The sequence below is a fragment of the Taeniopygia guttata genome, chromosome 7 (assembly GCF_048771995.1).
Source record: "Taeniopygia guttata chromosome 7, bTaeGut7.mat, whole genome shotgun sequence".
Taxonomy (NCBI): domain Eukaryota; kingdom Metazoa; phylum Chordata; class Aves; order Passeriformes; family Estrildidae; genus Taeniopygia; species Taeniopygia guttata.
Genome location: NC_133032.1, coordinates 11,937,082 through 11,950,174, shown reverse-complemented (window position 1 = coordinate 11,950,174; position 13,093 = coordinate 11,937,082). Strand labels below are relative to the sequence as shown.

General features: G+C 50.9%; 1 protein-coding gene across 1 annotated transcript in view; it reads right to left on the bottom strand.

Annotated features, from left to right (window-relative positions):
• Positions 1–10,671, bottom strand: part of LOC100221738 (unconventional myosin-X) — an 89,751-nt gene extending 79,080 nt beyond the window's left edge. The window contains exon 1 of the mRNA XM_030278342.4: positions 10,521–10,671. Coding sequence (XP_030134202.4) covers positions 10,521–10,541 — 21 coding nt within the window. The 5' untranslated portion in view covers positions 10,542–10,671. The remainder of the gene's footprint in view (positions 1–10,520) is intronic.
• Between the last annotated feature and the right edge of the window lie 2,422 nt (positions 10,672–13,093).

Here is a 13,093-nt window from a genome sequence, read left to right as displayed (position 1 = left end):
CATTGTGGACAGTAAACTCTAAGAGGTCATTTCTCAGTTCAAATAACACATGGCACTTTGGATCCTAGACTCAGAAATAAATAACATTTCCTGCTATTCATGATATCAAAATTCAAATGAAGCCACAGATTTCTTGGCCTTCTATGTCTTTTTTTTTTTTTTTTTTTTAGAGTGACTGAAACCGGAACTCACATGCACTCACATGCCTGTATCTCATCTCAGGAGATGCACTATGTTGTGTCAGCAGGGAAAGAATAAGGGAGATCTGGTGTGCTGCACCCAGGGAATGGGCAGAGAAGCAGATAGGCAGCACACAGCCCTGAGTGCAGCAGCAATGGGCAGACAGGCAGCACACAGCCCTGAGTGCAGCAGCAATGGGCATCCACGCATTAGAGCATAGCCAGCAGCTACACTCTCATCAGTTACCAGCTGCTGAAGGCAGCAAGGTAAGCTCCAGAGCACAAGACACAAAACTGCACATGCAGGTGCCTTGGCCTCCCCAGGGCCTCCCAGCCCAGCAGGAGACCCATTCAGGGACTGACATGAGAAAGCATTCCACAACTGTATCACTCTTCAGAAACAAGTCTTCCTATTCTGTTCTCCTTACTCATGTGTTCTGGACTACTCTTGAATCTTCATGTTTTCCCAGGATGTCCTTTGTCTTCTGGAAACTGCTTCTTCCCAAGGACAAGCAAGAATGAGCTGCCTCGCTGAACTTCAGGACACAGCAGTGCTGCCTCTCTCTGAGCGCACTTAGACATCCCATTCCTCCTTGTGCACAAACCTACACAACTGCCAGGAGTAACATGCTAAGGAGAGGCTAAACCAGGATGGCTGCATCAATTTTCCAGGGATTATTCAGAGAGGAAAAGTGGTTTGTTTGGAAGACACCTTTCAGTGTGTGAAAGTAATGTACAGTTGTCTGCTTTTTCCAGTACAGGATGTTTTTAATGGTTTCTTTGTGTTTGAATTGGACTATCTTAGCCTCCAGACCTATTTACAAACACAACACTACAAGAGGTTCTTGCAGTGCCTTCCTTGATTTAGGTAACTATACCAAATCACCATTCTGCAAGAGGCAGGGATGTCTCAAAAATGTACAGCCCTGCACTGAGAGTCAAAAAGCTCTGTGGGTGCAACAAGTTTCCAACTACAAATACTGTACACATAACTTACCTTTGTCCTCCTGGCACACTGAGGGTGTTCAGTGGGTATTGGGCATCCAAGTCTTGTGTTTATCCTGGCAATGGATCCATATGCTCCTAGGCTTAGGAAGGGCTCTCTTAGCACCAGAGTGCTGAGCCAGCTCTTTTCCCAGCCTCAGTGGGCTCTGTGGTTGCAAACCACGAGGCAGAGACTGGGCTAGAAAGGCCCTTGCAATTCAGACAAAGCCGGAATCAGGTTTCAATAAATGCACTTTCCAAGAGATTGATCTGGATGATCATGAATAAGTGATAGGACAAATATAAAGAGCCTTAGCTAATGGATGTAAGATTGGTGGGGAGGGGGAGTCCCTGGCAGCCTAGACCCATATGGTAAGGAATGCAACTTTGCTGTTTTTCTGATGGCAGGCTGAAATGAAGCCATGGGTTGTATCTGATCAGCAAAGTCAGGACCAGCTGCTGGAAGGGAGGGGCAGCCCAGAGATCACAGGTAAGAGAGACAAGAAGCAACAGCTCAGATGGCAGCAGCCAACATGGAGCAGCTAGCAAGACGAACAATACCTGCAACAGCAGCAGGGATAACAAACGTCTACTTCTTTTTCAGCATGAGGAGGACACACTGCAGGGCAAAAAGGGACTGGATTGCACCTGTCTGGTCCCACAATTCCCACACATCAGTTCACTGAGCTCAGGCAACCCCTGCAAGCCAGCAGGGCTCAGAGCTGGGCACAAACTGCAGCCATGGGTCCAGCTACTGCAGAGCTGCAGCCTAGGCTGAGCCCATGACTCATTCTATTTCTGCAAGTTAGCAGCCCCATTCCTCACTAATTAAGAAGAAGAGCCCTCAGTCTGCCAGCAGCTTTGCAGGATAACAGTATCAGGAAAAGGTTTGTGCATTTTAAATAATCTAAGAGCAGTTTTGTCACTTCTGGTCACTGATGTACATGCACTGCTTCCCACACCCCTTTTGCCTCCCCCTCCCATCTGTTCTGTTCCTGTCTCCTCCCCCAGTTTGGCTGCTGCACAGTTTCTCTTCTCACTCTCCAGAACATCTCCAAATATTTCCCAGGAAATGCCTGCTTCATGGAGGTAATTCTTAATCTTCTCAAAGAGGCAGCTACAAACGACAGGAACCACGCCAGCTGCTTGTCATGGGAAGGGAGGGAATGAGCCCCCAGCTGTTACTTCAGAGCTGCCCTTTGCCATGAGCACAAGGTGCACAGAAAGGAGGCAGGTGTGAATCCCTCTGGACTTCACTGTACACTCTCTCCAAGCTCAGTTTAAGATGAGCTGCCCCCTGCAATTCCACCATGGGCAGTGGACTCACTCTCCTTCTCAGATAACGTAATAGTCCTACAGAGTTTGCAACCTGAGAAATTCTCACCAGTCTTGAAAATGTACACTGAATTTCATTATGTTCATAAAAGTAAACACCACTTCCATGCCTTCATTACAAGCTCTTCCTTGCCTAAAACTTCAGTTAGGAACTGAATTGAAGTAAGTTGTTCCCTAAACACATTAATCACATGGGTATCTACAGATGTCACATCACAGCAACACTGGCTTTCTTACATCTCTTCTGTAGCCCTGAAAGAAAGCGATAACATGGCATCTGCTAAAGCCCAGCCTGGCCCTAGCAAAACTTCCCCCGAGCAGCTTGCAGCTCAAAACTGAGCAAGTAAAAGGTTTTCCTACCCTGCTCTCAACTTGGGCAGTGCTTCTCAAAGAAGCCTCTCCCACTTGCCACCAAATATATAGCGAGGCAGCTTCCTTGCAGTTCCCTCCCTCTCTCAAATTCAGCCAATGGCTTCAGGGGCTGAGGGACAGTTGACAAGTCTTCGAGGTCCACAAAATAGAGCTCAGGGCCTCAGGAAGCCACAAGGATACAGCGGTCTGTCACTTAGCAGCTCCAGTGCCACATGTTTTGTAAAAATCTCAGACAAGAGCCCTGAAACAGTATTTCTTCTGCAATGTTTATTATGCATAATTTGGTATTATGTCCAATATCTCTTTGCATCTTGCCCCATCCATGACTTTCCCTGCCCTGTGAAGTTCTACCATCTACTCACACACTATACAGAAATGTATGCTTTTAAACCAGTCTCATCACTGTGAAGCAGAAAATCCCTTTTTCTTGCGGTCAGAGGTAGAGGCACAGAGAGGAATTCAATCCACCTTCTCTGTCTCATCCATTATTTTCTGCTCTTTTGCCATGTCTCCCCCTATTTGTCATTTCACTAATAAAGTAATCTCAGGTTTTTAAACTCTTAATGTGACACATTTTCCTGGTGTTTGCTCGTCCTGTGTGTCCTTCCTTCAAATACCACTCAGAAAGCAAATGGAGTGCCTCTGAGCTGGGATGCACTCTCAGTCAATCTGAAATAAGAGTGGAAGTAGGGAAAAATGGGGCAAACAACCCATGTAAGAAAGAAGCTGGGAGACAGGAAAGACAGCAGAGTCTCTGTTTCACTATTTTCTAACATCACTGGATACAAAGACATGTGCTAGTAGCAGCATCCAACTACTAAATGTGGATGGCAGCACTGGGAATTATCATAGAATCACAGAATAAACTGAGTTGGAGAGAACCTGCAAAGATTATCAAGTCCAACTCCTGACCCTGCAGAGCACCATCCCAAGAGTCACACCATGTGCTCCAGAATATTCAGAATATCCATATCCAATCCAATATCCAGAAGTCCAAACACTTCCTGAACTCCGGCAGGGTTGGTGCTGTGATGATGGAGACCTACAGAAGTTTCTAACAAACATCCCTGGAAAACACCCATCTTGCATCACATTGTGGTGCTGAAGTGCTTTCAGTAAATGGAAAGGACATAAAACATTTTAAAAATCAACAAGTCCAAGAGTTCCCAGAGATCTGTCCAATAAAATTTCCCAACAGTTGATACTAGTTTTTTATAAGTCTTGTAATGCTGAGGAAATTCCAAGAGATGGAAAAAGTCAGAGTCTAAATAGCAGTGATAGCAGGATTATCCCTAGCAACCATGGGTTGCTTAGTCTGAGAACCCCAGGGAAAACAGAGAGGCTTTGCTCTCTGCTGTTCCATCTTAAGGATACTCTGGCTTTAACTGTTGTCCAGTGCCAGTTAACATGGAGAAAGAAGTCTAGTCCAAAAGGCTTCTTCCTTCTCTGCATGCAAGCACACACAAGATAAATAGGACCATAAGTGACTCTCGTGGCGTTGCCCATGTAGAACACAATATTTTGGTAAAAGTCAGTTCTTGAGGAGCAAACAGCAGCACAGGGAACTCAAAACTTTTGTTATGGATAGGGAAAATCACAACTAATTGAGGGAGTTTCCAACAAATCTCTGTAGTGACAGGGTCAACACTATTTTGTATTCTCATCAAGGACCTAAAGTCTAAAGTAATACTGACAATACAGATGCCAACATTTGGTAGATAAGCAAGTACCCACAAGGATGTGACCATCAGAGCATTGTGGATTCCACAGGCCCCTGTTAGAACAAAACAGGATTAAAGTACAGCCAAACTGAAAGGTCATGTCAGGAGAGAAAGAATGCAAGGAGTACTTCAAACAGAGGAATGTCTTCTGGAAAGTCACAGGCCCAAAGAGGATTGCAAATTGCTGAGCAGAAACTCCCAGGACATTTGGTTCAGCAAGAGTTGATGCATGTCTGGGATGTATAAACAGGACTAAGGAAGTTTACTGCTTACTTATGCTTTGAGGTGTGACAAAGAAGCCTTCCAGAGACAACATAAAAGGCTCAGACATTTTTGCTATTCAGAAAGATCCCTTGTAGTGCAAAAGTATTTGTGAAGATGTTAATGTCATTATGTAGATTTGCCAGAGCTAGGGCTGACCTATCTAGCCCAGACAGTGATAGTGGGGGGATTAGAGCAGCATGTGGCCCAGCATGGGCTGCAAACCTCATCTCTGTCCCTGCATCCTCAATTGACTCAACCCTGTTGAGAGGACACGACATACAGTAGCACTGAGACCCCTCCTTGCTACTTGCTGGCTCACCTTTGCCAGCAACTCAGAGGCAACCCAGTACCAGCAAATAATTTTTTGCAGGCAGAGAAGTTATTTGGGACAAAGCAACTCTCATGAAGCAGAAGAAAAGCAGGACCTGAAAACGGATGGATCTGCCAGACGCTTTAGAAATGAAGTAAGATTTATTTTAAAATAAGGTTGTGTAACCACTTGAAGAAACTGCAAAAAGCAGGGGATCCTCCAGAAATAAGAAGCCCTTCTAGAAAGTGTGATTCAGCCAAATCTTCTTCATTGGCTCAAAATGCAAGTAACAGGAATAAACAGCACTAATACACCCCCCCATCATCCTAACCCTAATTTCCAACTTCTCATCAAATACACTGATGACTGCATCTATGAGAGGCCCCACCACCAGTTCAGTTGCTGTGATCATTATTGCACTTGTGTGACAGGACCTTTCAGTCCCCTGGGCACTGTGCCAACTGATAACAGACCTTCCATAGGTGTTTTGCCTGAGACTTGGCTCTACAGCACCGCTGAACTGTGGGTGATCTCAGACAGAAATGAGGAGGCAGAACTGCAGAGTGTAGGGTAACTGAAAGATAACCATAAAATCCAGACTCTCACAAGTTTCAGCTTAATCACATTGAAACAGTTCGCATATTCTCCTTACAGCAAAATGGGAAAAAGAAATTGCAAAACATTTGTGATCATTATGTTAAATGTGAGTGTGGCAAGAAGTGAAAGCAGAGCAGAACAAGGTGGTTTTGGAGGCCACAGTGGGGCAGCTGCATGCTGGCCCAGGGCAACCTGGCTTCCCTTCATGTGGGGGCTCTCACTGACAGCCTGTGCCAGCCCACCCTCTTGCTGCTGATGGGATCTGACAAGGTTGCAGCTCACACAGCCTGGCTCCAGATGAATGCCCTAAGGAGGGAGCTAGCAGGACTCTCTCTCTTCGCCAGACACTTCTTCATGTCACCTTTGGCAGGAGAGCTTTCTTCCTTGAAATTGCTGCTCCAAAACAGGGCAGTCAAACCCTTTTGTCCTATATCTGCCTCTTTATCACTCTAGGTGGTTTAGAGGAGACATAGCTTGGATGGAGGATTCCATGCGTAGGAACATCCATGCTACACTAGCTGCATGGATATCTTCAAGGACAGTGGTACTTCTCTTCAGCTGCGCTATACAGGCTAATTAAACAGAGAGGGGTTGCTCTGTGTGGTATTGATACAGAGAGCATTACATACACAAGATGGATGTAGCAGTCAGCATTTCTCTGTCTCTTCTTAATCCCTAAGGGTCCTCTTTCTGAGAGGTCACAATATTCTCAGTAGACTGAGAGGAGGTTGTGAGGGGAAGCTGGCAAAGCTTGTTCCTGAGAGATGGAGAGAGACTTGGCCAGAATACTCCTTCAAAGAGCAGCCTCACTGCTGAAGATGATGTTCTAGTACCTTTTCTTTCCAAGATGGCATTTTCTTAAGACAATGGTTGTTAACACATGGGCATTTGGCTTAATGTTATCTGTAAAGACAGCCCATCACTCATGGTCAGCATCATCCACATCAGCTGAACCATTTCCCTCATCTCAGACAAGAGTCTCTGGATAGATTCTCCTGGACATCTGGCCATGTTACTCTCTCACAGGAGCTCCTCCTTCTCCCAACTGCAGGGAGCATGGGAAGGGCAAACCAAGCTATTAAGAAACCTAATCCAGCCATGTACAAACCGTTCCTACCTAGCATAACCTGTGCTCCCTGGGGACACAGGTCTCTGGATGATGCATCCAAGCAGCTTCAACAGAGAGCCCAAAGCTGGCGAGACTTGCACGTGCAAGCAAAAATCAGAACAGCCCTGTACCTGCTGCACCCATGAATCAGGCAGGCTCCTCTCTGCAAAGGTGCATTCGCAGTCAAGTCCTTTCAGTTGTTCTCCTTACTCATGTTTCCTGCCATCAGATGTTTATACACATGACTTCATGCCATTAGATGCCCAAAGCATAGCAAATTCAGTTGAGTGTCTTGTGGCCAGTACAGAGCCACATTCTGTAGACTCCCTGATGGCTTTGTGGAGTAGTCAGGCACTTTCCACTTGCATCAAGTAGTCATCAGTCAGGGCAAAGCCTCCAGAGCAAAAGAAACCTGGCAGAGATACTTGCTCCCCACCTCAGTTTGTGGCCAAGAAAGCAGCTCAGGTGCATGCATGGGGGCAACTCCAGTAGCCTGAGTACTCCTTCACAGCCTTGACTCTGAGGCTCCTCCTTGATCTGCATGTATTCCCTGGGAGAGATGGATCCTCTCCCTGTCCCTATGGCAGACGTCCCAGGCCACAAAGACAAGACGGGTTGTGGCCAGGGAAGGATGGAGAACATGGGGAATAGTAAGTGAAGACCATGACAACTGTAGAGAGGACAATTCCAACCACCATAGCCATGCAGGAAATGAACACAGAATTACCCCGCCTTTCTCTCCCCGTGTCAGAAAGCTTAAGAACTTCAGGGGATTTATTTTACAACACAGATGAAAAGCTTTGGATTTCACCACAAGAGCAATGAGGAAAATTGTTTAACACTTAAAATGCCAGCATTTCTAGGCCAGTGGCACATGAGAAGGAAAGCAGCATCTGTGACTCCACTGGATGCTGCTCCTCAGTGCAGACTGACTATGGGACCGTGCCAACTGGTCACTCCAACTGGAGTGCAGAAGGACAGGATGGGAGAAGTGTGTCCTTTAACCCTGTCCATGACATTCCTGCTCCTTAGGGGGGAATTGGAGAGCGAGTCACATCCTCTGTGTCAACCCCACATCCTGCCCACACTCCAGACACACAGGGAAACCATAATCTGTCACCATGCCACAGCCCAGGCCTCCAGGGCCCCTCCTCCCTTCCTGGGCACAGGACTCATTGCAGCAGCCAGGCAAGGAGATGGTAGAGCACACACACATGGCTCCTCCACTCACACCCGGCAGGAACAAAGGCATCATCCATCACCTCTCTAGGCCATACCGCACAGCAGAGCTCCAATGGCAGAGGCACACACACATTTTTTTGCTGTACCACTCACTGAGGATGAAGGTTTACTAATCTGGCCTGCTTGGGACACAGTGGGAGAAGAGCAGCAGCAGCACACACCCCAGCAGCTCGCTGTCCCTGGAGTCTGCAAGCAGAGGAGGGCACAGCACATGGGAAACCCTTCCACAGTGTCGAGCTGGCACAGCTGGGCAAAACTACTACTCCCTTGGCAGAACCAGGATGACAAGTGGGTTGAGCCCTTCACAAAGCCATTTTGGTCTCCAGCATGCCAAAGGGGGAACTAGGGGAGCTGTGAAGACCCATGGCATCCCCACCTAATCCCAGATACTGATCAAAGAGCTGAGTGAGATAACCTAAATGCTGCAACCACAGCATGGCAGCCTTCAAAGGCAACAGCACACTGGGGTTTAAGCTATTCACTCTAAGACATGACATGCATCCCCTGGGACAAGCTCGTATTCTACTGCAGAAAGAAGTGAAGCAACTCCCTTCTACTCAGGCTTTCCCTCCCACCAAGAACCCCCCATGGAGAAGGAGGAAGAGTGGCTGGGGTGCAGCAAATGCCAAACATTCCGGCTTTGGAGAAGTCACATTCCCTCTCTCCCACCCCCACTGCCTTTCCTGCAAAGCGAAGTCTGATGCTTTCCTGCACACATTTACCCCAGTTCTCCAGCCTTGCCAACCTTGCTTCATCAGGATTTAAGTCTGTGAGGTGTGACTCTCAGAGAGACTCTGGGTCCAGGACTCCCCCTCAGCCCTTCCCTGGAAATCCCCGTTTCTTCAGATAATGGCAGAATCATGCCTGGACAGGTTGAGTTGGACAAAGCAGGCCATTCTCTGATGGGTGCTACTTGCTGAGACGTGCACCTCTGGGCATCTCCTTTCCATCAGCTCCTTCAGGCTCCTCAGTAGCTACTCCCGTTGCAAGAGGCCAGGAGGTTCCTCCTGACAGCGGGGTGGGCATAAAGGCTGTGGTGAAATGGCCCTCTGGGAAACCCTGGCCTTCATCTGATTAGATACAGACAGCCCAGACCTCCAGGAGCAGCAGGTTAATCAGTTAATGGCTGGAGGATGCTGGGCGATGCGCTGCCGCATGCTGCGGGGCAGCCCCAGCCGCACAGCCCGGGGGCAGCCACTCCTTCCTCTCTGGGGCCAGATCTGGGAAAACAGCTGTTCTGATAAAGAAAGCGCTTCACCAGGGAGGGGGCAGGCCCGAGCCCATCAGCTGCTCCAGCCCAGCGACCACGGGCTGCTCCGGAGCGCTGCTAGCTCCCCCACCGCACCCGTGACTCGCAAGGCCAGACACTGGGGTTAATGGCCTGGAAACCATCTGGGGGCTGGAGGGGGCAGATGTGTCATGTCCCAAATAGGAGGCTTTCAGACCTCAGCCGCAGACCTCGAGAAGGCCCCGTCACCCCACAGTGTATGCCATGGCCACTGCCAATGCCACGGGCACCCACCGTCACCCATGGGTCCAGAATGGTCTGCCCTGGCCTTGCACCCACCTGCCCCTCACAACCAAAGGCATCGCCAGGCTGGGCTGGAAACCTGTGTTTGCTCAGGCAAGAAAAACGGCACAGAGAATTTCGGAGCGTCTGGGCTGTGCCCAGCACCTGGCCCCGCGCACTCAGTCCCTCTGTCCCCATGGCAGCACAGTGCCCGCACGGCCGTGCGCCCATCCTGGGAGGGCAGCGCGGGCAGACGGGACCAGAGCCCGCGGCTAACAGGTACGGCTCCGGCCTCGGGCAGCCGCTCTGCCCGCCGGCGTGACGGTGACTGGGCAGCGGCACCGAAGGGCAGGGGAACCCGCCGCACGCTGCCGCCTGCTCACCGGCCCGGTGCCGCGGCAGCCAGCCGCTCTGTGGCACACACACGCAGGCAGGAGCGGGCTCCGGACCCTGAAGTCGTTCCAGAGGATTAAGGAGCCGGCTCTGGGCAGCCATGACTATCATGCGACAAACCCTCTCCTCCCGCAAGCAGCCCTCGGTTGGCATTGCCGACACCACACATCGGTCGGGCTCCGGCTCCCGCGGCCCCTTCAACCCCTCGCACGGGTTGCGCGGTGCCGCACCGGGCTGAGGAGCGCCCGGGGACAAAATCCTCCGCATCCCATCGCTCCAGAGAAAGTGCAACCGGGACCGTCTCGGTGAGGGGGCAGCGGGGGCGCGGCGCGGCCCGCGGGGAGCGCAGCGTCCCACGGCCCCGGGGCGCTGCTGGCCCGGGGCACGGCACCCCGATGCCCGTCTCGCCCCGAGACGCAATCCTGCCGGCCTCCGCCCGGCCCCCGCCTCTCCCAGCCCCGAGCAGGGGCGAGCCCCGCCGCCGTGCCCGTCCCGCCGTGCCCACCTGGCGCAGAGAGGCGTCCATCGGCGGCGCCGCCCGCGGAAGCGCAGCCGCCGGCTCTCAGCGCGCACCGCCGCGGCCGGGCGGGCACGGCTCCCGGCCCCGCGCCGCGCTGGCTCCGCCTCGCCGGCCGCGGGCAGCGGGGAGCGGCCGGGCCGCCCGCTCCGCCCCGCTCCGCCCCGCTCCGCCCGCCCCGGGCCGCGGGGAGCGCGGCTCCTGCGGCAGCGGCGGGGCCGTGCCGGTGCCGGAGCGTTTAGGAGTGGGATGAGACTGGCGAGGAAGAGGCGAGCATCTCGGGAGGAGGATGCTGAGAATGGTTGGGGTGGGGGAGGCCCGAGCGGCCGGTGCCACCCACGGGCACGCGGCGGGGACGGGAAACCTGTACATAGCCACGAGAGGCAAGTGCGGACCTTTGTAAGGGCAATTGATGTCATCCAGAATAGCAAACGTTTCGGGTTTGGGGTTCCTTCGGCAGACCATCATAGCATGATGCAGGGAGAGGAATCCTGACAGAGCTTCGAAATGATGTCTCTGAGATCTGGAACAAGTGGCAAAGAGCAATACTCTGGGCAAAGTTTCTCCAGATGACAGTTCACAGATAGAACTCGATCATGGATCAAAGTGTGGCTGGATCATAGTTCATAAGTGCTTTGTGAAGGTGTTTCTTTCCATCAGAAAGTATTTCGTTACCCTGAAAGAAAGGAAATCTAATGGAGGGGTGTGGGAGAAGGGTTTTTTCATTTATTATTATTATTTTGGTCAATAATGGGAGGGTTTTAAGCTACTTAAAACACAGAGGGTTCTGAGGTAGATTGGCAGTATCTTATTCGACATCTGCCACTGGACAGTCACACTGAGGCCACTGTGTAACCTGTGATGACCACTCCCACCACTCTTCCACCTTCACTCTCTGGGCCTCTTGGTAGTTTCCTGATATATTAGTCACTGTCAATGTGTGCTTCCATTTCGACACATTGACAGTGACTCATATATTATTGATATATGAGTTATTGAGAGCTATCCTGAGCATGACTATCCAAGCTCTTTTGTACTTGTGCTGGATTAGTTTAATCTACACCACTTTCCCTGTCTTATGAAAACATCATGCAAGATGGCACCAGAAGCCTAACTGCAGTTTTTATCTCACATCCAATACTCCTATCCGCAAGGCCAGTCACTGTGTCAGAGAAGGGGATAGATCTACTCACTGTGTCCTTGACGGTCCTTCTTACAGCCACACATTTGTTGCCAGGCTGTTTCTGCCGCAGATAGCTTTCTCCTCACGGGAGGACAGGGGATTCCTGCTGATGCTGTTTCTGCAGATGATTTTGGCTGTTAAGCTTCTCGGTTCTGGCTGGTCACCAGGGGGCCGTGGAGCTCCTCTATCTGCCTGCCAGCCAGCAGACTCCACCAACAAGCATCTCTGCCACCAGACATCCCCTCCCAGACTTCTCAGGAGAAACTCTGGCCATGGTTCCTGTCATCCAGGGTAGAAGGAAAGGATACATCCTTTCAAAAGGGCAAGGGTTTTAGCATTTACACTATTGTTGACTGACACTTTCCAAGAGGGAAGTAGAAGGTACTTTGACCAGTCCATAGAACAAAATAACTTTCCAACTCTTCAGTCAATAAACATTGGGTTCCCCAAATGGAGCATCGGTGACTGACACTCTAAGCGCTGTACTCTATCAGCCTAGTAGAACAGGTGGCAAGAATTTTGACAAGAAATTTACACCTGAAATTCATTCCTTTCTGTCACAGGATTAAAGCACTAGTCCTGCATTTGTACAGCCCACTTGGAAACTGCAATCTCTGAACTGTTTCCTAGCTGGCTTAAGTGCTGCTCCTAAGCCTGAGGAAGGAGTGGCTGTGACCACCTACTTCTTCACAGAGCTTTGATAAGCAGGTGACTGCTGACTCACTATCACAGGAGCCCCACTGTGCAGGAAAAGCCCAGGACCTCTCTCCAGCCCATCAGCCCCCTGCTCCTCCCCCCCAACCTCGGGGCAGCCTCTTTCCCCAAACCCGGCACTGTGTGTTTGGAAGCAACATCAGCAACCCAGCGAGCTCCCAACCCTCCTCTCAGCCCAGCTGCAGGCAGCACAAGAACCAGGATGCCATGGCTGTTCCCTTCTGCCTGTCAGCAGAGTGCTGGGCTCTGGGAGAGGCCAGCCAGGGCAGGCATGTGCTGGTGGGTCTGGGCAATGAGCTATCCCTGCATCCATGAAAGGAGCAACCCTCTGGTGCTGCAGGCAGCAGGGCCCCGCACCCAGCCGTGGCAGCAGCAGACAGTGAGTCAGCTTCCTGCTGGGCTTTCCATGCCTAGGGAAGGTCGGCAAAGGACTGGCAGGAACAAGCTGAGGCAGGAATTCCTCCTGGACTCCAGACAATATCTTAATTTCCTCTTCTGCCACGGGTCTGGCACATTCCTGGGAGGCAGGCAGGCCTGCATGCCCCGCTGTGGGTGGGAAGAATCTGACAGATTTGCTCTCCCATCATATGTGAGAGGACGAGCTGTGGCACCTTGGCTGCAGGTCCTCAATGGCTCATCAGAACTGTGCTCACAGGGTGGAGGA